This window comes from Cyprinus carpio, chromosome A9, assembly GCF_018340385.1.
Source record: "Cyprinus carpio isolate SPL01 chromosome A9, ASM1834038v1, whole genome shotgun sequence".
Lineage (NCBI taxonomy): Eukaryota > Metazoa > Chordata > Actinopteri > Cypriniformes > Cyprinidae > Cyprinus > Cyprinus carpio.
The window spans coordinates 8702210-8727974 of NC_056580.1; the positions used below are offsets into that span (position 1 = coordinate 8702210).

The following is a 25765-nucleotide window of genomic DNA, read 5'->3' on the forward strand; positions in this document are numbered from 1 at the left end:
AAATTTTTGAGTGAGATGGAAAGAGGAAAAGCATTAAGTGAGCAGAAATGGTTTTGACCTTTTTCCACATTTTCTGTGAAATAATAAAAAAAGGCAAACCTTTTAGGCATAGCCTGCTAAAATGTGGAAATAGTGTCATAGTGATGACATTTCACAGTTTATGTAGATTAAATGGTGAGAAAATGATTGAAAGCTGACTCACTGAAAGCCCTCTGAGCCAGATGTTCAGCACAGATAACAGAGTCTGATGAGAACATGAAATTAAACCTAATCACATGGAGCTGTATAGAAAGCCATAAAAGAACATGAAGAAACCTGACAAGTAAATCAGCCAGCAGAACACACCATGAAACACTAAAGTCATTTAACTCCTCCACAGCTGAGCTCTTCCCTCAGCATGGGAGTAAATCACAGTCTTAGACTTCAGGCTTGTTTTATCTTTCAGTGCTTCCTTGAGACAAAGTTATGATTATATTTTGGTGGACAAGTAAACTTATCCCGGTTAGTTTCAGTTATCTGAAAGCTTAAAAATATTAAAAAAAAAAAATAAGTAGAAAATTGTTATTTCAAATAAGCATGTTTGAAGTCAGTATAATGTATCGTAATTTGTAGGTGACTAACTTGTTAAATATATATATATATATATATATATATCGATGTCAATGTGACATCAACCAGACTCATTTTCCTCATGTACAAGAATAGCTGTATGGGAGAAGCTCGTTGTGTCCTTCTCTTGTTAAATCATCATAAGACATTAATAGTTTGATTATGAAACAGCTTGAGCTCCTGTACTCTGTTCAAATAAAACCAAATGTTTTTTCGCAAAGTGCATTTAATGTTGTACTTCCATTTCAACTCAACAAAATGTGCTTAATTTTGTACTAACAATAAACATCTTTGAATCACATGGATCATTTGCGCAGATAGTTAGTGTGCAAGAATAAAAGAATGAGCAAGAGAAAAATCTGTAAAAATGATTCACAGATTGGAGGAAGGCCGGAAGATAATGTTCCAAAAAGACATGCACTGTAATAGATATAACCCAGGCAGATAATAATGAGGGGAAAACTGTATACAGAAGAAGCCCAGTGGGAAAGACATTGCCATGTTATTTTAAGTCTTCAACTTCCAGCTCTGGATGATGGTCTTTTTGCCCTGGGGTGCTTCTGTAACCTAGAAAACTAGCAATGGCAAAGTGAGCCCAGTAATTTCTCACCAAGTCCAGCAACGTGTCATATCCGCTCTGAGATCGCAACCCATCCACCCAGCCATAGAAATCAGAGGACCAGAGGATCCAGTATTGCAGACTCCTCTTCGCTCTGATCTCCTTGTTGGCTGGAACACATTACAGACAAAGAAACACCTAAAAGCTGGAATATATTTCACAACTTTTTAAATCTGAGCAAATTTTAAAACACTAGGCTGATATTCTTTATTTATTTATAACCTTTATTTTACCAGAAAAGGAAGCACAGTGAGATTAAAAATCTCTTTCACAAGATTGTCCTGGCCAAGACTGACAGTAACACAGCTCCACGTGGGTGTAACAAATAACATCCATCCATACATACACACATACTGTATCATATCAGTACCACTAGAACAGACAATAAGAAAACTTCCTGGGACCGAACGATAGAGCCACAGACAGTAATTTTTTTTACAAATGTAAGTATAAAGAGATGAGGGAAGTAACCCAGGATGCCAGTGTTTTAACCTGTGGATTGACAATACAGACCATCCAACCTGAGTTATTTGTTATACACTTGCAGACTTTGTAAAAGGTTACAGAAAGAAACTGGGAATTGCATACTAAATGGCTGAGGATCACACACTACCAGATGTTCAAGTTGTTCTAAACACAAAATATCAAACATATTTAATTTCCGACGACTGTGGTGCTGTCTGAAGCTATGTCCATACACTACACTATTTTCTCAAATCTGCAGATTGCCTCAAAAAAAAAAAAAACTATACAAACTCAAATACGGGCACTTTTATGTTTCAAGTCTCAGACATTATTTCATCTTTAAAATGATAAACCATCTAAAGTGGAATAATGGTATTTCCTCAAAGACGGGCACTTTTATGTTTCAAGTCTCAGACATTTAGTCTACTCTAAGAAAGTTCATCTTTTTGCATTGCATTAAACAGAGTGAAATAAACCATTTCATTATTCATTTCAATTTTACCCAAATAACGCTGTGGTTTCACAACAAATGCTTTCGATCCAAATAATGATATATTTTTTATTTATTATTTACTTCAAGTCCACAGGGCCAAAATGTCCAATAACTGAAGAAAATTAAACAAACCCTTAAATATTTTATATAATTTTTTATTATTTTATTAGCTGAGAAGAGACATTTCTCATATCTGTGAAAGAATCTCAAACATTTGAGACCCTTGGCAAGCAAATAAAGTAATTCCACAGGAATATCATTCATCTGATGAAAGATATTGCCCTCTTTCTCACCTACGATGGGACAGAGAAGAAAGCATTTCAGCGCAGTTAAGTATGTGCTGTTATGACGGATATAGCACTCTTATATAATATTCAATAAGTTCCACAGTTAGTTTTAAAGTCTTTATTGGCAAAAAGCCTGTGTAATTAGTGCCTTTACTGAACCAGCATGCTTGCCAAATGTTTGGACTGTTTAGTCCGGTGGAGTTAATGGATCTAGCTAAAGCTGAAACAGACCAGCACACAGGCTAAATAAGCAGCAATAAAATAAATACTTAAGGACAGTTAATCACATCAGCAGATGATCTTACCTGCTTCACAGAAACAAATCAGCAGGAAGGTGCAGAGAAGCACAAACACACGAATATGAGACATCACGTCACCCTGTGTGCTGAACAGATCATGGGAGAGAATCATTGCAAAACTGTAATAAATTATAATAATAACATTGCATAACAAAATGAATAAACTCATATTAGCTAAATTGTCTCTGCAAAGATTACCTAAGTGTACTTTTTCATTTCTTAAGTCTAATTTTGGTTACCAGAAAACTTTTTCAATACTGCTTTTTCTAAGGTCTCTAGTCTATTGTTCTTTTGACATGTGAAGGCTATCTGTTCCTTTTCTGAAAGAAGAAAGCAAAATGGATTAATCATGAAAACCCTGTGGACAAAAACAAGGAGACTCATCTCTAGTTTAAGAGATTCAACTGGGAGCCTCATTTAACTTTTCAGGTGTAGAATGGGCAAATAAGCAAAGACTGGACTGTTGAAACTAGTTTAATGGATGACTGAATCATTCTGAGGTGTTGAGCTACAAGCTTAAATAACACCTACGGGACCTTCAGCAGAAACGATTCCTAATCTTAATGTGACTGCTAGAAAGCATAACATATTCACATTTAATGAATACAGCATTTATTTCAAATAGAAATGGCTATTAACATCTTAACTGTAATTTTTTATTGTAATATATTTTTTAAAAATATCAGATTTTGAAATGATGCTGTCAGATCCATGAGAGGAAATTTGCCTAGAAGTTTAAAGCATGCAGGGAAAAGTCTGCAAGAGTGAGTCTAAACTCTAAAGACTGGGCTTCTGTCTGTCTTTCTCAAATAAGTGTTCTGCTATTGACCAGCAAAATACATGAAGAGTGCTTTGCTTTTTGCCAGAAAAAATGCCATCACATTCTTCTTCTACGCCAGACTCAACGTGTCTGTTACTTCAGTGGTGAGGGACTGTTTGTGATTGCACCGTCAGAAGAAACAGCCAGGTAGACAATCAGAAGCAGAAGAAAAACAGCCCAGTGGTGCATTTACTGGTCACAATGTCATTCATGTTTATACAAGATTGTTTTGACATGACAGATTTCAGGAGTGGGAGTGAAAACCAGAAGCCGTCTACAGACTGACAGACAGAGACTGAACCACCTTCACATCCTCACTGCCTTGCATCAGCACAACGATCGTTCTGTCTCAGAGAACACTCCGACAATCACAGATCTATACAAACAGTGCATTGTGAAAGAGGATTGTGGATAGTTTTTTTATATGGTGATCCAACCTTGAAAAGAACCCAAGGTTGACCAAACTCAAAAGAACACAAAAGAACAAAAGTTTCTGTTTTATTGCACAAAATTGTTTTGTACTGTACAGGAGGTCTTTTGACCTGTAGGTGCTATGCCAAATTCATGCCATCCAAAAGAAAGTGGCAACCAGGCGAAGTGCCAAACTGCTTCTTTAATCGCTGATGTTAAAATGCCCTTTTAGTCTGATCTAGGTGCCCCCGGACCACGATTTCTACCGAGGGGGACACCAATCCCCATTTCTCCCCTGCCCCTCTTCAGGTCTGTGCATGCCACTGGTTTCTACTGGTTGTGTTCACACCAAAAAATGACAACTTTCCATTTTGACGATTGATTTGTGGTGTGGTCTGTTGACTTTAGACATTTAGACAAAACTTTACAAAAAATATAAAGCATAGGCCATCATATACCTATAAATAACAAAACGGACTTTAGAGTAGATAGCGTACTGAATTTTACATTGATGAATAGGCCTTTACAAAGGATGGAATGCACTGGCCCTAGATTACGTGTAACTAACAACTTGCTTTAAATCTCTTTTAATGGAGTTTTTGTCTACTGAAAAGTTTTTTTTTTTATCTGTATTTTGTTTCAGTACAAACATTACAAACACTGAGCACATAGTCCCTTACAGCATGATTTTATATTTTTATTGGTTTAATTTGTGTCATTCCCGATATTAATATCTACAATTTTAAAGCCAGTCTGGAATCCCCAGGGAGGTTTTTTATCTGTATCTGTTAGTATATATATATATATATATATATCCCTTATATATATATTTTATATATATATGTATATATATATATATATATATATATGTATATATATATATATATATATATATATATATATATATATATATATATATATACATATATATATATATATATATATATATACATATATATATATACAATATATATACACTTAATGAAATATATATTATGATACTGAAGAGATAGCCACTCGCAAAAAAACAAAAACAAAAAAAGAGGGGGCCCTGGTAATAGATGGTACTTGTAAAGAGAAGATAGATTTCCTGCATTTCCATCTTTAAAGACCACATCAAAGACTGCATACTGCGAGCAGTTCAAAGGTAAAACTCCGTCCACCATCACAATAAGTTACAGCAGATATCACAGGACCACCTGCATTATTGTCACTATTCGATAAGCAGCAGCCATTATTACGATAATAATTCAAACGTCTTAATATTTCTGACACAAGAAGTGAAATTAACTGTGAATAAATACCCGGTAAAGTAACATTGCATTTGCTTATTACAGTAAAGTAATATGATAATGGATGCTGTAACTGTTTAGATAAAAAGATGGCGCTTGGCATGTCTTCATTTATCGCTGACAATAGCATAAAAAGGGGTGACCTGGCTGAAATCCACTGGTGAACTGCACACATGGCAAGTATATTTTGTAAAAATGAACATTTATTCAATTCACAACAGAAATCAGAATTGATGAAAAATGAGAAAAATGACCAGCACTGAAGTTCCTTTTAAAAAATCAAAAAAGATCATTATACATTTATTCAATTCACAACAGAAATCAGAATTGATGAAAAATGAGAAAAGAAAGCACAGGCAACAGCACTGAAGTTCCTTTTAAGTTATTTAGCAAAACTTTTATTGAACAAAAGTATTTCAATTCTCACCACACTGTCCTCAATACAGTACCATAATGCTGGATCTAAACGATTCATATATGCACCATATCTTTTTTTTTTAATATATATATGTACATACAGTGGAAAGAGGAATTAAATAACATTGCTCAATAACATTCAGACAAATAGAAAAAAAAAAAAAAAAAATTCCTTGACCAACACGCTTATTGGTAAACAGACTTAGAGTAATTGACAAAGGTAAAGAAATAAAATCATTTTTTGTTTATTACTCTTGAATTAGTGTTCACAATCAGCTATGTGTTACTGAGAGCAGAGAAGACGTGTTGGTGAGGTGTAATAAGACATCAATAGTAGCAGAACTGGAAGTGGGTGGCACATTTGGCTGAAAAGACACACATTCAAACTCTGTCTACAGAAACTATTCTCTTAGAAGCTACAATTTCTCTCTTTTTATCCCCATCTCTTTTAACTCCTGTAATAACTGTGGCATTTATCTCCCTTAATGAAGTACCCTGATTCTGTGGAAACCCTGAAGCGACTCGGATCCAAGAGAAATACCTGGAAAGCTGTGCATGTTCGCATTGTAGGAGCAGAGAAGTCCAGACACTGCCTTCATGTATGCAGGATGGGAGTGTAGATGCAAAACAGTGTTTATAAAGGCTCAGAGGATGGGACAGCACTGTTTTACTTCAGGGTGAAATCTGACTGTCATCTCAGCTGTTAGTTTGGATTCAGATTCAGCCAGTGTAATGCGATAGGCAGCTGCAGTGTGAACATACATAGAGAAGTTGCATGGCCTTCGGATGAGCTCTACGAATGAAGACATATCATCTGTTGGGAACCCAATCACACTCCTTGCTCTGATGGATCAGGGTTAAGACATGCATATGAATCTATTCCCCTCTGTTAATTCAGTACAAGAGTAACAAATGTACATACTGTAATACTCTTTTGGGCAGACAAAAAAGTAAACCAATATAATGTGGGTTGAGGTTGTGGATTAACCAGCAACAGGAAGAGCAGAAGAACAGCTGCCCAAAGGCTGGGAGAGAGTTCAACAGATGTTGCTCAGTGAAATACCATTCTGTTTTTCTTTTGTTCCAAAATCTCCAAAACTGTAAATCATTAAAAAAAAAAAAAAAAAAAAACGGGGACGTATATCAAGAACGGACATCTCTGTTTAAAAGAATGACAAATTGCTATTGCTCCCTACAGGAGTGGAGGCAATTCTGGGCTCTGTAATGTCCAATAGTCCTTGAAGTTGCTTCTGAAAGGAGCTTTTTCCTCTCATTCAAGAATTTAGTAAAGTCAGAGGAGTGTGCAGAAAGAGAAAAAAGAAGGGAACCAAGGTGCACAGACGGAGAGGTAACGTCTTGTTTGAAAAAGCGACAAATTCAGGCAAGGGGCTTGACAAGATAGAGTTTGTCTCCTTGCTCACTGGTGAAGATGGGCGCTTTCTTGTAGTGCTCTACAAGCTCATCCATACTGCTAAAACGCCGCTGACCGATGCAGTACACTCCGTCCTGCAGCTGCACCTTGAAGTGCTTGTTCTTCCCCACAGCCTTCAGAGAAATGGAGAAATCACTGGGCTGAAAAAAAAGACAGAGAGAGATAAATTGACATTGTTGCTACTGCTTTTCCATATCTAAACACCAGATGGCAGCATTGATTTGAATAAAATAAGGCCTGACACCAAGTCACACAGTAGCTGAGAGGATATCGTCTTTTTGGGCAGTAAAACTTGATCCAAGATTTCCTTATTGAATTAAACAAAAAATATTTAATTATTCTTTGTGATTTCCAGGTTTTATCCTTCTAAGATCTTGATTCTTGTTCCTTCTAAGATCGATTTCTTGCTATGATCCTTCATAGGGGCCTTACTGTATAGCCATGTAACATATGAACAACAAAAAAAATCACATTTGGAAGAACACACGGGACAAAGACTACAAGCACAAAGCAGAAACACACAACCCCCGGGCGATATTAGTGTTTATCGCAAGACAGCAGAAATGTCAACTGGTGGAGTTTCTGCTTTACCATATACCACTGCATGATTTTAAAAATCCCACACTATTCAGAAAAAACGTCAAATATTGTCGCAGAAAAGTTATCTGCCTGGTTAATTATAATAGAAATTACTTAGTTTTTCATATTGCTATGTGCCACACACATCTTGTGTATATTTATGGTTTCCAAGCAATATGTACCAACTTTGAACATATTTATTTGTAATGAATTATCTTATCTTTTCATGCCTTTTCACGTTCCAGTTAAAAACTCCACAAAATGTTTCAAAGAAAATAATAGAATGAAATTCAGTACCTTTCATTCATAAAGTATTTGACCACATTATTAAAATGCTTATGCAATATTAAATATTTTTGGAATTAATTTCTATTTGTAATAAGTACCAAACATATATTGCATTACCATATATATATAAGTACGGTTTATTCAGTAAGTTTAGCAAGTTTCTGGTTTGTTCAACACTGTCCAAATTGGTCACACAGTACACTCAGTGGGTTGTGCAAGTAAACTGATCCACTATCCAGTGGGTTGCACAAATAATTGGTTCTCACTGTGCAGTTCAGTTGGCTAGTGAAGTTTCTTTCCACTTTGGTTTATGATACAGTGCATTACATAACTCAATAAAGCAGCCTGGCATGCAGATGTGAGGGAAGTCGGTTCAACTTACCGATGATTCACTGTCCCGTATCAGAAAGTCCCCTTCCACTCCTCTCTCATTAAGTGCACACTCAGCTTGGTGCCGTGTCACGTTACCGTAGTACCAATCCTTTCCAGCAAATTTTCCTGTACGTGACGGAACTGTGTGACTGATGTGAGGAGAGCCATGACTTGACCCCAAGCCCTTCGCAACTGGCCCATCACTGAGCACTACAACATAGTTCTTGGGCACAAGACCGACCATCCCTCGACTGTTTTTACACCTCCACCACTCTGGGTCATTCTCTGGCTTTTCCAAAACTTCCATCGTCTCGCCCTTCTCAAAGTTCAGTTCCTCCTCTGTGACTGAGCTGAAGGGGTACAGAGTCTGGACCACATGCAGAACGGAGCTCCCGGAGCCTCCCGGCCGGCCATTGGCCATCGCCGCCCCTTGCCCCACCCTCAAGGACCTGAAGCCCCCCAACGAGTCCCCAAAGACCCCATCATGGTCTGTGTATCCCACCTCCTCTTGGACGTAATTGGATGGGAACCAACCGACATGGCCGGCATGGCTCCCCCTCCACCAGCCGTCACTGCACTTCTCCATCACGACCACCCTCTCCCCTTTAATGAGGTTGAGTTCATCTTCACGCTCAGCTGCGTAAGTAAACTTCACCAGTGCGGGAATGTTCAGGTCATAGATCCGCTCGGCCCCGCCCACTCCACCTCCTCCTGAGCTACCATTGGATGGGTACTCTGCCTCTGTGCTGGGTGTGGGAGATGGATCACGAGCACTAGTCTTCCTTTTCGTTTTTCCCAGGCCTAAGAGGAATAGAGAGATACAAAACAGTAAGGAAGTAGAAATGTGGAAGAAAGCTGTCAAAACAGAAATAACTAGTGATTCACTAGAGACATGACAGATCATTATACCAATGAATCATTAAATCAATTAGTCTAACATTTCCTAGTCTCGTGTAGCCAGACCTTCAGATTGACGGCAGAAGGTCTGGGAACCTTGGCCGCTTTGAATGGCTAAGGACCACCAAAGAGGACATATGACTGACAGATAAAACAACCAATCACGTTTCGTTTTGTGCTGCGTCATGTTTAGGGGTGTGGAAATGTCCCCACAATAACAGACAGTGTGTCTCAGTGTGTTATTTTTTTATTTTTTACATTTATTGGTTTAATTCCAAATGCCACAGAGGACAAATCTGGTGATGCAAGTGACACAGAAATCACACACAACTGCTTTAAATTCCCTTATGCTCCCTGATGTCTTAAAGCATAACATTTTCTCCTACTATAGAAAATTGCTACCACTTCTGGGCAAATAGAAGCTGATCTACTCAAGGCTAGTGATCTGAGAGAGCAGACTGTGTTAGAGGCCAAGAAAGTAAACACTTGAGTCCTAGGGGTGCACTGGGAACTGTGAAAGGAAAGAGAGATTAAGGAAGGAAGACTTCCAAATTCAGTTTTAAAGAGAGATGGGATTACTCTGATCTGGTTATCTAACAAAAGAACAAGTAACCTAAGAAACAGACAATGGTTTGAGTGCAGAAACTTCTGTCTCATAAATACACAGACATATACTTTCACCACTAGTAGAAAAAATAATCTTTATGAGTTTAAAAAATAAAAACTAGGGAACGAGTCAAAAACACAGATCAGTACACATATGTCATTGTCCACCAGTCCAATTTTGCTCTGCATGTAAGACTTTACCAGCATTCTGGTGGCTTATTCAATGTGTGTATGTCTTCTGCACGACCCAAAACCAAAAAAAACCTTATGGTTTCAAAATCTTGTTGAGTTTTTATAATGAGCTGATTTTTGACAGTTATCAGCATTTCGTTGTACGTGTAAACACATTCATTCTCTAAATGCCAGTGAAACAGACAGGTGCCCTGCAGTATTCTAAGTAGGACCCTGGTTTGCATCTCAGTGTCTTGACAGGCAGCCAAAAATAAGCCCTCTCACTTGTTCCCAGGTAACAGAGGAGATCTGCCATTGCCAATGTTCCTGCCTCCTGTACTGATCCCATGTGGCCACGTCAGAAGCTTTATGTGTGCATATGCACGCTTGGTGTGCCGTCACTGCGAACAGAGTATACAGAAAATGAAGTGAGGTGTGGACATTGAGATGAGGCCTGGTAACTCCTTGCAGACTCCAAACCCCAGCTGTCTATGAGCACTTCAAGCACAATTGGCCTCCCAGCCAACAGAGGCAATATGCTGGAGCTGCCTCATACTGATGACTGGAAAAGGTGCAAGAGGAGGACGAGAAAGCACTCGAAAGAAACTCAATCTGACGTGAGCTGACAGGAGAAAGAGTATTCAATCTGGCAAGAAATGACACACATTAACAGAGCCGTGGGAATGCAAGAGAACATTTGATGTCTGTGACAGTTCTATATGAACGGCAAAGCTTTCTCACATGCATCCATGCGTGCTTGCACACACAAGCATCTCTTGCACACACAAGCATCTCTTGCACGCGAGCCACTTTCTTAGGCTCTAACAGATATGTGTGAAGACCAAAAAAGAAACCATTTTCCATCAGTCCTCAACTCCTGGGACCTTGACCACTGAAGTACACTTAACAGGTCCTTCCCCTAGGGATTGTCAGTCTCACACCACATTGCAGATTAACCTGAATATACCCCTACCAAAGGCTTTCTGAGGTGAAAATTAGGTGGGTTTGAGTACCTGACCACTCGAAAGAGACTCCAATAATCAATCATGATATAAAGTTATTAACATGAATTAAGCTTTAAGCGAATGTAGGTGATGATATACAGTATATGTTAGCAAAGTATTAGCATCAGTGCTCTACACAGTGACTTGCTGTCTGGAGTAGTTACAGCACTCACAACTCTATAGCCCCTTTCACACTGCGATTCTGGAAAATACACGGGTAATGTGTCCCGGCAATTGTTCCCGGGTCACTAGATTTTGCCCCTTTCACACTGCCAAGGATTTCCCAGAATATGTGCGTGCATTCACACACAACCGGTAAAGGTCCCTTAATGACACATGACATCTGGGTGTGATGTGTAATGTACGCAAGGCACATTAACTTTCACTTAACCCATTGGTTCTGGTTTTTGTTCACACAGAGCTCGCTCTGGGACTGAACCCGGCAATGTTACTAGGTCCCCAACCTGGGATCAATCCCGGAATCAATCCCGGGACATGTTTGCGTTCACACTGAAGGCGATCCGGCAATTTTCCGTGACCAACGTGCAATGTGAAAGGGGCTTATGAGAGTGACCATGACTGTAAACAAAGGGAGCTAAAAGTCAATCTTCCAGTTCAAAGGGAGCAGAAACTTTTTCCCTATGCTGGAAATCTGAGACTGTGTTGGCTGAGAGTGGTGTGTTCTTCTGAGGCTCCGGCTGACAGGGAATGAACACTGCAACACAAACAGAACAAAGATCTTCTGGGAAATCTAGAAATAGAAGCACGTACCACCACCAGTGACAAATACGTGAGAGGAAGGCCTGAGAAGGCTTAAAAAAAAAGGAGAATGAACATGTACCATGACAACCACAATGAACAATGAACCATGTACAAGATGACACAATGTGAAGCCTCTTTTCAGAAGTCCCAGAGAGTGATGAAGCTGTTGACTTGAGCAGAGGAGATTTGAAAAGCTGATCTCAAGTGACCACAACTTGGCACCCCAAACTACTACAAGCAATACAATAACGAAAACTCCCGCATGGCCATTCTGATAAATTCATTCCAATACAGCCAGACACGCATATTCATACACAATTGCATAAAGGGACTCGCACAACTGCACACCCACAAGCTCTCATACTTCTTTTCCTTCCTTCATTTAAAAGCTGGAAATATAACCGTCCATTAACTCACATTTCCGTTAAGCAATCACCCCTTTCTCCTTAACCCTTACACTAACAGTTTACCTATGTCCAATATAAAACTGACTTGTTAGCAGGTAAAGTCATCCAACCATCAAAGCTGCAATAATGGCGCTCCCCTACCATTATGCTGTCCATTAAGCTCCATTCCACAATAATACCCAAATATCCCTTCATTCAGTTAACTCCCCATCTATATAATTAGCTTGGAACTTAACCCACAGTAAAGCTTCAGGCTCCATTTGCCATCCATTGCCTCTCGCTCTATTGGGGAAATACAATGTTCCACAATCAGAATGTTTTCAGACAGGGAGACTGTTCATATCATATACCTCAAGGTCCACATATTGAGTTGCTGATATTTTAGAAGTTGACAGAACCCCCAACAGTATCAGTCAGAGGAACAAGCTAAAATAAATATAGGAATATAAAATTTGTAAGATTTATGTCAAAAGTAGTGCTAAACTTTAATAGTCGGTATTAAAGTTAGGAAAAATGTTTTGCTCTTGAACAATCACATGTATGTGCGCGCACTGTGAAGAATGCTCAAGCTGTGCGATAATGCATGTGAAAACGATCAAATGCATTTCTTCAAAACGCCCCGTCTTAATGTGGTTTTAACGTAAACACAGTTGGCTGCTCAAATGCCGAATTTTACTATTTGAAATCCATGAGACCATAGGGTGTCCCATCTGTCATTTTATGATTCATAAAGCTAGTCATGAGTCTGTTTGAGACCACTTTGCACCCTTGAAGCATCCTTTTGTAGACTCCACAGCAGACAAAGCAGAAGTCAATAATGGGAGACATTTTAAACAAGTAAAGTTGTGTTTCAAAATATCTGCCATTGGTTGAAAAACAGATATTCCTGCCAGAAATGTATGTTATTGTTGGATCCAAGGGGTCAAGGTTTGATGTTGTACCTACACCATTATAGGTATTATAGGTTTTTCAAAAGCATCTTTTTCCACTGACAGCCATTCAAAAGTACCCATGTACATCAGCTGAGTAACTACCATTAAAAAAGGACAGACTTTCTCAGTCAAGCTAATTTTGCTATGTTGGTCTGGTCGGGATACCCAAATAAACAGCTATTAACACAACAGAGACACATTCTTTGTACTTTATCTTTGTTCTCCTGATGGAATGGTTTATTAGGAAATGCCAATTCACAGCACAACTCGTGTGAGATGCAAGTGTGTGCGCGTACTGAAACTCAGAGTTGCCAAGAGGAAGTGTGTGTATGTGTGTGTGTTTGAGTAAGCTGACAGATCTTTAGCGAGATCCTCTGATCTTCAAAGAGTGACAGGTTTTGAGCTCAACAGGATGGAGAGAGGGTTTGAGTGCAGGTATCCGTGACAACCACCAATCAGAGGTCCCCTGTGGCCTCTCAATGGGAATTAATTCCCAATGCAGAATTAACTTAGAAGGTCACTGGCGCATATTCATGACCTTCCTCTTGGTACACAAGTAAATGGTCCCATTTTCTTTGTTTCACAGATTATTTAGGAATACTGATATAACCAGAACTCCAAATAATTTCACAAATAAAAAAAAAAGTTAACCTCATTACATTAATACAATACTACTGTTCATTATCCCAAAGCCAAAGGCTTTGCTGTGGATGGACAGATTAAATCTGAATGAGGAGTTTCGTTTCAACACTTGTCTAACCTGCTTTAACAATTCTACAGTTAACCTACCTGGAATTCACACACATTCACTCACACACAATAGAACACAATGGAAAGAGAGCAAATAAGTTAAAAGTAACACCATTTTCATGAAAGCTGAATGATGGCTGAAAGGTTGTCTCAGCGATCTGCATGGGGAAAATGCATTGCATTTAACGGCTTCAGTAGCTATTAAACCTCTCAGCGTCTCTACCCCATCCAGCCGAGGAGGCATTATCGATCCACTGCTTCCTGTTGTTCAGATCTCATTAACAAAATAACAAAATGTTATTCAAGCTCATTAACTCATGATAATCACATATCGGATGCACAAAAGCATAAACAGGGATAAGCATGCTTTTTATGTAGGCCTACTTGTGATTTGTACTGATTTAAAAGTATACAAATATACATAGGTCAGAGTGTGGATGGAATTTTAGATATAAGACAATCCAATGAAATCCTGGCCTGACAATGCAAAATATTTTTAAGGTTTCCATATTCTCTTTCCAAAAAATTCCAAGTTATGTTGTCAACCAATACCCATCAATTATTTTCCTCCATCTGCAGCACATGGAAATGGAAATGCTCTGGCCTAGAACTCAGCCATTTCATGAGAAGGAAAAAAAAAAATGGGATGCACAGGAGCTAGAAATCCATTAATCCTCACACCTGTAGTGTCTCACCCATATGTAGGTCTTGAAATGGCCCATGGGAGAACTGACGGATAACTTGCACTTGTAGAAAATACTTGCCAGTTGTGGCAAATATGATTCTGCACATAACAGGATAAATATTAAATAACTGTTTAGCAAGATACCACATAAAATGTAACAAGCATCTCTGGATATTTCCAAACAAAAGGTAAAGCGTATGAGGATATTAGGGGATTTGCTGTTGGACAGCAGGGGGCACCTGACTTTCAGGCCACACCAATTTGACTTAACCAACAAAACAATTCCAAAGAATCCAATCCAAAAAACAGTGACCTTTTTCATTTAAATAATTCCCAGGAATCCTGTCCTAACAAAACAATGTCATACTGATCAACTTAAGGCAGGAGAGTGTTGAGATGCTTCACTTGCCTTTGGTGTTGTGGTAGATATTGTGTCATTAAAATGTTTCATTGGAACGAATGAAGGAGGGCCCCACAAGGTGATTTTTGATCAAAGTATCTCAAAAATAAATTCAGATTTTTAAAAATCATAACACATGCAATCAAAAGAACTCCACTGGTTCAGCTGCTTCCTAAATCCCAGTGTTCGTTTTGTGTTGTTGGCTTATACACAACTTGCTGCAAAAAAATGACAGTCCCAGGAGTCTTCCTTAGTGCCTTGAGATGACAGATTGAGCGTTAAAGGCATGAAGCTCCGGAGGCGTATGGGGGAAGTAGGGCATGGCAACTGCGAGGGCGTTTCATACACATCATCTACTGAATAGTATGAGGTCTAGACCTGCGCAGGCTCTTCTCTATGACATTTAGATCAAAACAACAACATTTACCTAATGACCCAGCCAATCTTAATTATAACCTTAGATTTGACTGGTCTACTTCGCAAATGCCTGTCGTCAAATTCAAAACTGAATGAAAACAAAAAAAGCAAGTTTTTCAATATTCTACTTCCTGAGGGTGATGCCAAGATGGCTGCATAAACTGACTTGCCATAAAAGGACTTTTCTAGTTTGGCAAGACTGTGGATTGGTGAAATGTTTCACTGAGCTGTGAGACTTCTTACCGAGAGTGTCCTTCAGGTTCTTCACTAGAGAGGTTTTCTTCAGACTGTTTTTGCGCTCCACGTAATTAGAGGGGACGTAGCCGGTGCGGTTGGATGCGTTGCGGACTCTCCACCAGGTCTTGGAATCATCCAGCAACCACAAGCGTTCGTTCTTCCGGATGTCCAGTTCCTGGTCTTGCTGAGCTGTGTAGTCCCACTTGGCTATAACAATCACCTCCTCTGTCATCTTTCATCGAGTCCCACTGCCAAAACAGAGTCAGAAAAAAATGATATAAAAGATTGTAGAAGAGCTAACTCAATAAAAAACTTTCGAGAACCAAAATAGTTTAATAAATAACAAACTGACCAATTATAGCATCAATTAAGTGCCAAAGAAAAACAGATATCGAAAACCAAATATAGTTTTATCCATATTTAAAACTTTATAAACAAACTGACCTTCCGCTAGAGACGTACATTCATATTTGCATTTACAAAAAGAAGCTGTTCCAGCAGATGAATGTAGGACGTACTGTAGGATAGCTCCAGTGGGAAGTGATGAATGTGGAAAGCAGAGATAGAGCAAAACACTGGTCACGAATAAGACGTAAAAAAAGAGGATTTGTAAAGAAAAAGAATATAATAAATATAATAATTTAAATAATATGTCATTAAAAAAAGCTAAGAGGAGACTGATTTCCTTTGTTCAAACCAAAGGCTTTGCTTCCTTTGCACCTTTAAAAAAAAAAACCTATTAAAATTACGAGATTTTTTTTCACTGGAGCTTGTCGTCAAAGCCGGAACAGTGCTCTCTTTTGATTACAAATTTATATTAATTTAGAATTAAAGAGATTACAGTTTATAATGTTTTAAATATGGAGTTATTTTTCTTGCATCGATTCACTTCAAGAGGCTTTTATTTACTTTTTATTAAATTAATTTTTTTTATTATTATTTTGTCTTAAAGAAGAAATTCATATACATCTAGGATGGCTTGAGGGTGAGTAAATCATGGGTTAATTTTCATTTTTGGGTGAACTATCCATTTTACAAAGGTCTGGACCTTCTCCTGCAGTAAGACATTAAGTCAAAACTCTATGACATATGCATGACTCAGACAAGAGACAGACATGATTACATATGCTCTATTTAACACATCTTAATCAGCAGGTGAGCTCACACTCCCTTCACCCAACCTATTAACCAGAAGGAGGAAGAACACGTGACAGACTGGAGGAGTCAAGAAAACAAAAATAAGTTTGGAGGATAGAGTAATATTTCATTTAAAACCTTAATGGTGATAAATAGTAAGCCATTCACATGTTCTTTTCCCTAAAAATTGTAAACACTTCAGCTCTGTAGTGCTATCAACACATTGTTCTGTTTGTTTGAGAAGAGGTGCGTTCTCCGTACAATGATGCAACTTGCTGCTTAACTAACAGTACAATGTATCATTGGAGAAAATAACTAGCTAGTCACAACTGTTTCCTGAAACCACAGTAACTTTGAATCACCTGTTCAAACCAGTTTTTTTTGTTGTTGTTGTTCATTCAATTAAATTTGATACATACAGTATATGGAATGAAAGCTCTAGTTTGCATTCCAAATGATGCACTATACATTATGCACTTATGTCAGGGGCTCTCAACTCTGGCCCTCGAGGTTCACTTGCCTGCTAAATTTAGCTCCAACCCTAATCAAACACACCTGAACAAGCTTACTCAATGTCTTGAGGTTTACCAGAAAGTCAGGCAGGTGATTTTGATCAAGGTTGGAGCTGAAACATCAAAGTACTACAACACCAACTTCACATAAATAAATCATGCAACATCACAGTTTGACAGTCCTACTGTTACATAAAGAAAGCTGTCATAGTTGAGTACATGAAGTGTCCAACATTCCACATGTAATTTTGGTAGATTCGATAATGCCTTTTTTTCTGGGTATTTGAAGTGTGCTTTTTCTTTCTGGTATTTTTAGTGTGAAAACACTGCTCACACTCTTTATATTATAAAATGGCATAGAACAGGGCATAAGTATGTCAACTGGGACACACCTATAGATTGTGCTATTTTGCTCAAGAGCATGATATATTAAAGTCTACATGTCATACTAACAAGAAACTACTTCTTACCACTGGTTAAGAGCTGTAGTTCTGACCACATGACTTTGCAATGCTGTTTGAGAATGTTTGTTGAAAATATGGTTTAACTATGTTGCTACTGATGGAGACTGCAACTATAGTTGACTAACAATGCTTTAGGAAACAGACTCCAGCTTGATACACCAACAGTGGCTCAACAAATGTTTGCTGTAGTGAGTTGACCAATAGCAGACAGGGTTAATTTGTTTGAAAATATTATTTTTGCAATTCCAATGAACAAAAGCAATTTTTCAAGTTTAAGTTTAAATTACATCAATATGTTAATAAACTGAGATAGATATTGCTTAGATCAATATTTGATCATATTTGATTATATATAGATCAGCGCACAATTACCTTCTTGGATGATATTTGGCTCCCCTTGACTATTTTTTTATTTGATTCCAAAACTTCAATGTGTGCATTATATCACATTATTACATTATATCGACCTGTTCTGTAGATATCAGTCTTAGCCATTAAAAACCCATAATGGTTGACCTCTAAAACTGATAAAAACTTCCTCATTCCATGAAACGGTGAGACCAGATGCTTCAAAATATAGCTGACAGCAGCACTACCCTTACGTCACAAAAATATATGGGAATATACAGCAAAATATAATATGATATATTACATAATACATTTCCATATGTGGGAAACTAGTGCTTATATTTTTCAATATACATTAATACATGCATTGACAATGTATGGCTATATGATACATACAAAAATATTTTGAAATAAAGACAAAAATACATCTCATGTTCATAAAGTTTGTTCCTTTATTGAGTATATATTGCACATACAATTTCCCATATTAATGTGAATGTATGTACACACATAAACACACATATTCACGGAATGAGTTACAGCAGATTTCTAGTTCCCAGCATGTTTTGCTTCTGACTGTCAAATGTAAAATTATTTCATGTTTATGTTCATTATTATTATAGTAGGAGAACATCTATTATTTAATAATGTATTATTAAATAAATAAATAATTCTTTCTGGTATGTGTAATGCTTGTGGGGTTACCATTGTGCTGAAGAGTAGAGTCTATGGCTAGGTACATTATAAGCAAAACAACACTACAAATGAGTAAATATACTGTATGAGTAAATATACTGTATAAGTGCTTTAGTATGAGCAGGTGTGCTTATGCTATTGTAAACTAGCTATATTATAAAATATGAAACATGTATATTGTAAATGATCGTTAAACATGAGAAATATATATTTCCATGTATGTGTGTATATACTGCATGAGTAAATATACTGTATGTTCAATATATGTATACACATGCAGTTCCATATTTTATTGCATGTGCATCTATATATTATGAAGTGTATTACTGAATATAAAATTACATATACTGTGATATATTGATATTTTTATGAAAGTGGCAATTCCTTATGTATTATTCAATATATTGTTATATATTTTACACAATATATTATTCTGTACATACCGTCATATAATTTATTATATATTGATCATTCATATATTAGGAAATATATTTTCTTTGTGTATGGGTAACAAGCCTCTAAAAACAAAGCAAACAATGAATCTGAGGATTTAGAAAGAGTGTGAGTAAAAAAAGCAAGCGATATAGGCAGGAAAGTATTTTCGTTTACAGTCGCAATGGTTAAGCCACTTAATCCATGCCACTGGTCTTATTAAATAAACAGCCAAACCTTCAGACAGAAAAGCCATTAAAAATGACTGACACTGACAAAGCCTGAGCAGAAGGTTTCAAAATACATGAAGCGTTCTTGTTCCTCCGAGCAAAATGACAGAAATGATAGTAGGCAGTTGTTAAACCCATAAATGAATAAGTAGGCGGGTTTATTGGCATGGCTGATTTTAAACGCCTAGTCTGAGATGTGAGAGAGAGCTGCCGAAGGATTAAATATGCACTGAATAGTAATGGACTGATTAAGAATTGATGGTGTTTCAGGCAAGCGCACTTAAAAGCTCTGTGCTCCGGCTTTAGGCACGGCTACTAAGTCAAATGCACAGCCATTAGAAGAGAAGGGCAGACCTAGTGAGTCTGAGACTGTATGTGTATGTGGGTGTGTATGCGTGAGCAACAGCTTTCATTTCATGCTTTGCCTAAAAAGAACAAGTGATGCAGATCCCATATGCATACAGTAGCTTTCTCATTTCTGAATGCTGTAGTGAGACTACACTTTTAGTGGTATTCTTTACCACTCCTTTAGTGTTTGTCTATAAATGTTATTCTCCTGGTATACTTTCATAAATACAATATTACCCTAGACTCAGCCTCAGGCAGCACACCAACAGACCGCCCACTGTATGTCCACTGACCATCTGATGCATATTGCACATAAAACCGGCAAGCACTATTGAAATGCACATCAAAACAAAAACAAAGCATGGTTCAGATGGTCTCCTTCTAACTGAATGGGAGCTTCTTGGCCAGAGTAAGCTGCAGTGTGGACCAGACCTTATGTTTAAATCAAACATCTGGCAACACAAGACTAATCTGACCCGTGAATTATGGGCTCTAATCTCAAATGCAGATAAACACACTGTAAATTGATCTACAGAGGACAGAGCAGCTACAGCTTCTTTTACCTGTTTTATGTATTTAATGAAGCGACAATTCTAATATTAACACCCATCACACCTGAGCACATAACACATTAGATGCCTCCCACACACAATTACACCACATAAAGGATTTCATTACCTCTGGTGAGATGAGTTTCCACGCTGGGCTGTATTTCATAAATGCAAATTTGGCAACTTAAAGGCAGAGCTCGTTTTCTTTAAAAGCGGTCGTTAAATGACAGTTCAATTAGGAAAGAGGCTGGCCATGACAGTGCAGCAGCTGGATAGAAATGTCCTTGTGCTTTAAATCAGTCATTCCACTCTGCTGGCTGCGAGCTTCGGGTTCATTCATTACCTGAAGCACATGACCTCACTCGCTGTGTTTCGGTAATGGGTGGGAAAGATAGCCACGGAGAACAAGGAGCTGCTAAACGAGATTCTCCATCGGGCAAAAACAAGGGAGGATGGGAAATAAGGTGGAGAGAGCAGGTTAAAGCTTGTCACTGAACTGAATATTCTGCTGCAGTGAGAACTGATATCAGAACAATTGCCACATTCACGACACTGAAATGGAAAAATTAAGCACAGTGAATGATAACATGAAATGATGTTTGTAACACCATCTGCTGAGATAAGATAGGTGACAGATTTATGGATATCAGCTTCTGATATAATCACACATTTACTAATTAAGCACTACACTGCTATCATCACTCAGTGGTTCTGCGGATCAGGACAGAATCGTGGTCATTGTGTCAGAGGACGCTGTTAAAGGTCGCCGTCCATCTCCTTCCTCTCTGTCCTCTTCAGAGAACACAGGAGGTCTCTGTCCCGGCAGCGCGGTGATAGATTACACCCATTTCGCTAATCGGAGCCCCGCCCCCTGTAATATCCACACAGCTTAGACCTCCTTACTAATCAAGGCTGTTAAGAAGACCGATGGCTCTGCCACGGGAAAGCAGATCAATCCTCAAGACTCTGCGTTCGCTCAGACGCCGGAAAGCTGCTTGGTAATGATCAATCTTACCCAGCTCACTGTCAGCTTACGCTCACTTACACGTGTGACGAGAGAAGCCTTTTAACCGAGAAGAGACAATTAGCCGGGTTATAAACATTTCTTACCACGGGCAGAAAAAAAGTCATACTCCACTACCTATAAATGGTTCGGACTTGCAAACAGAGTCTGTCTTACATCCGGCGGCCATGATGATTGGTGTACAATGTTTGTGAAGACAAGAACCGAAGGAGGCCACTCTCTGGCCTTGAATTGATCTATTCTCAGCCAAGATGTGTTCCCATAGTCCAGATGCACTTAGCACTCTGAGCCCTGCTTTTGAGGGGCTAAAAGCATTTAATACGAATAATACATCTGCTAGGCAAAAGTCCAGCTCACATTCGCTTAACCCAACTAAACATGTCTCGCACGCAAAGCAGTTGCCAAATGTCAGCTTAAAATGTGCAGAATACACAACAATTCTTGTGTTATTTCAATGTAACTCCATTCACTGCAACATACTCAATGTGTTTCCAAAATAAATAAAATTAATCCAAGATTTAAATTACTTTATAGTAATGGTGAAGGGCTGGTTTAAAAGAAACCAGAATTGTATTAATTTTTTAGTAATTTAGCAATTAGACCTGCATTTTTTATTTAAATTATGCTTTATATATACATACAGTACTGGTCAAAAGTTTAATTGAGTTTACTGGTCAAAAGTTTAACCATTTTCTATTTGAATATATTAATATTATAATGTGACTGATTTATTCTTGTGATGCAAAACTTACTTTTTCAGCATCATTACTTCAGGCTTCAGTGTCACATGATCCTTCAGAAATCATTCTAATATGCTGATTTGCTTAAGAAGCATTTTTTTTTTTTTTATCATTGTTGAAAACAGTAGTGCTGCTTCATATTTTTGTGGACGCTGTGATACACTACCATTCAAAAGTTTGGGGTAAGAATAACAGAATTATTTCTGCAGGATCATGTGACACTAATGTCTGAATTAATGGCAAAGTAATTTACTAGTAATCATGCAAATTAGCCTGTGCTATAATCTCTATGTACAATGCATCATTATTTTTTGCACAATTCCTATTCAAATAAATAAGTCATAGTCAAGTCTTTCTCTTTAATGTCTCATTTGTTTGTACTAGAAAGCAATGAGATGACATGGCGAACAAATCTGCTACACTTTCCTGAGAAGAAAAGAAGGAAGTAACAAGAGCAAAGAGAAGAAAGCAAGCACAAAATAAATCAAGAAAGTGTTGGTTAAAGATGTGCAGTTGCCTTCCCAAAATGCATCTGGCCTGGCCTTCCCCCTCGAGTGGGAATTTTGAGTGGGAATTAAAGAAAGGCTTCTGTCCAGCTGCATCAGCACTCTATAGAGACTCTCTTGAGCTCTTTAACCAGCACAAAAACACTGAGATGAAGGGAAAAGAGGCAGCACAAAGAAAGAGAGAGAAGAATATAAAAGTCCCACCAGATTCTTCAGTACAGAGGTTAAGAACGAATCTAGCAGTCATGCTTTCCTGGCCTCTTTTGGATTTCTGTCATGTCTGTAGCAACAGTTGACCGCCACATTCATCTCCACCCAGCAAACATCTCCTGTAACTTGCACAGACTCATTCAGAACCATTAAAATGGACTCAAGACTTAAGCCAATGTAGTGGAGTGTGGAGCAGGGCAAGGAGTACATTTGGCGCAAAGTGAAATCAGGTCAGGGCCTTTAATAGGCAGGAACATGTGTTTTCCCATTGCTGTTGTTAATGATTAGTCTAAACCAGCAGTCCACCCATCATCGCACACCTCCTCTGTGCTTCTCTCACACACACCGACCAGGCTGCTCTGATCTCAGAAACACGAGACATTACATCATATAACAGTGAGAAATGGACTAGCAGCTTAAAATAGAAAGTGGCGACAAGGAATCAAGTTTGACAGTGACGAGACACATTTCAAACCGGTTATTTGTGAAAATGAGAGACTAGGAAGATGATGAAATGCCAGTGGACTGTCAACACCAGTTACACTGAAGGATGACTTTACTCATCTTACATATGGACAAAGCAACTGCATGAATCTGTATTCAAATGGTCTACGAATAATGATAAAAATTAGAATATTCATGAGATTTACAGTAAATGCCACGAAGAACATATGCACATAGTACGGTATGAGAACTGTACATAAACAATATATTATTAAACACATAGCTATAATCATGGATGCTGATTGATCTATGCAACGTTCCAGCTAAAATCACATTTTAATCACTTGAAATAAAATAAACATTAACTGAAATCAAATCAAAAAAAAAAAAAAACCTAAAACTAAAATCACATTTTAATCACTTGAAATAAAATAAACATTAACTGAAATCAAATCAAATAAAAATTAAAATAAATTGCACTAATTTTATTTGGGCTAGTAACCTAACCCAACATTTCAAATTTTCATTAAGTTCAAGTTGAAGTAATAATAATAATAATAATAATGATAATAATAATAATAATAATAAAAGTGCTAAAACTAAATGAAGACTATATTAAACTACATTAAAATGACACTGGTCCCTGCACCCCACATATAGAAGAAAGAAGAATTATTACTACATCTTTTAGCTAAATAATTATGGTTAATAAATTTACTTAAATCCCAATTTATGCTCTTTGTGTTGCTTACCAAAAGTAGTCTGTCACAAAGTCATTCAGTGATTGTAATGATCCGTCATAGAAAGATTTTTGGAGCGATTCAATTTATCCTGTTTTTGATTGAATCTGAACCCTCATACTGTTGACTAGTCTCCACTGGGTGATTATTGTGAGTAACAAAAGTAGTGTTTTCTGCCAATATATTCCAATTCTAACATTCTACCAAATGCAAAATATTTATTTTCTGTAATTTTACAGTGTGCTGCATTTCGCTGTAACATGCCAATAAAGACACATGCACGAGGCTCTTTAAAAAAAAAAAAAAAAAAAAATTGCAATCCGATCTCATGAGAAAACAAAACTATTTTACAAGTTGTTGATTTCATATAAATTAATACAATACAATTTGTACAAAATATACATATCTTAGAAAAAAGCAAGCATGAAGGTTTAGCTCTAAACCTAACTCTCAGAGGAGCATAAGCAGATTATACAAAAATGTACGTATTCTCATGATTCAATTAGCCAAAATGTAAAATAGTTGCCTTATTGATCTGATCAATACAAGGTCTGAAATGTTTTGGTTGGTTGGTCCCACACTAATATCTATGACTCACCAGTTCTGTTACAATGATGTCATTTATTGTATGAACTGATATCCAAAGCAAACAACAGCGTCCTTAAGCAACTGGCATTAAAGCATAATCCTGTAATGTCTCTGATGAGGTTAGCGGTTGCTCCTCTTCAGTAAGCAATATAAGAAATTGAATGACTGTTTGACTGCTTGGTGACTTCATCCAAGAACCTTCACGCAACTGGCATTAAAGCATATGGCTAATGGTGAACAGATTTCCAATGAGGTCCTGCTTTCCTAACAAACATTTAATCACAATGAAAAGAAAAAAAAATCTGTGACTGATTGAACCACGTTACTGAGCAAAACCTTTAAAAAGCTACAGCACATGACTTCAGCATGTCCCAAGTTGAAGTGATTGCATGCTACATTTTTCTTACAACCAGCAACCTAGTTTGTGTCACAACCAAATCATGACTGTTTCTGTCATCGCTTTGCATAATGAGAACGATCTGAATTCAGACTTTGAGTGCAGTGAAAAAAGCATGGAAAGTTTGTTTGTCTTTGATGTCCGCCATCAACGTGGTTCCAGCAGCGCTTTTCCACAAATGAATTCAGCATTGTTCAGCAAACAATATTTCCATTGTTCAACATGCATCTCAGACCTCTGCGTAATAATCTAAAAAAACCCTTGATCCTGAAATGACCCCTGAACCCCGACACAGAAAGAAAAAAACCCACACAAATGTGCACCAGTCAAAAGAAAATCTTAATTTCAGTGTTCAGGGGTGCAACAGAAAGTACCACAATTCAGGGTCTAAATACACATTTCTAAGTTGACAAGGCATTTAAAATATGCAAGATGCTCATAAAACAATGCTAAATAAGGCTCCATCTCCAAAAAATCTAAAACTAATCAACCTCACAAATCGACTAGTCAGTTTTTGGACAACTAGTTGACCATCTTGACCCGTTCCTTATGCATTTATTTCAAAAAATGTTGACCAGACTACTACAATGATACCAACTGCTTGCTTATATGACCATGTGGCAAATGTAGAATTATAACACAAAAAGATATAAAGGCTCCATGAAACTGCTGAATGGTTTCATTGGTGAAATTTCATGTGCAAAAAATGTCTACTGATCACTGTTAATAAACAGTATGATCTTACAG

The 25765-nt window shown here is 37.6% G+C and overlaps 1 protein-coding gene across 3 annotated transcripts in view; it reads right to left on the bottom strand.

The window, feature by feature from the left end:
- Window positions 1-5696: 5696 nt before the first annotated feature.
- LOC109095698 (cytoplasmic protein NCK2-like) overlaps window positions 5697-25765 on the bottom strand; it is a 51352-nt gene continuing 31283 nt past the window's right edge. For 2 of the 3 annotated variants that reach the window (XM_042763384.1, XM_042763385.1), the window contains 3 exons: window positions 15658-15899; window positions 8394-9184; window positions 5697-7284 (listed from right to left, as the gene is read on the bottom strand). In XM_042763384.1, coding sequence (XP_042619318.1) covers window positions 7090-7284; window positions 8394-9184; window positions 15658-15883 — 1212 coding nt within the window. In that variant the 5' untranslated portion in view covers window positions 15884-15899 and the 3' untranslated portion in view covers window positions 5697-7089. The remainder of the gene's footprint in view (window positions 7285-8393; window positions 9185-15657; window positions 15900-25765) is intronic. The other variant, XM_042763383.1, reaches the window with a different exon arrangement.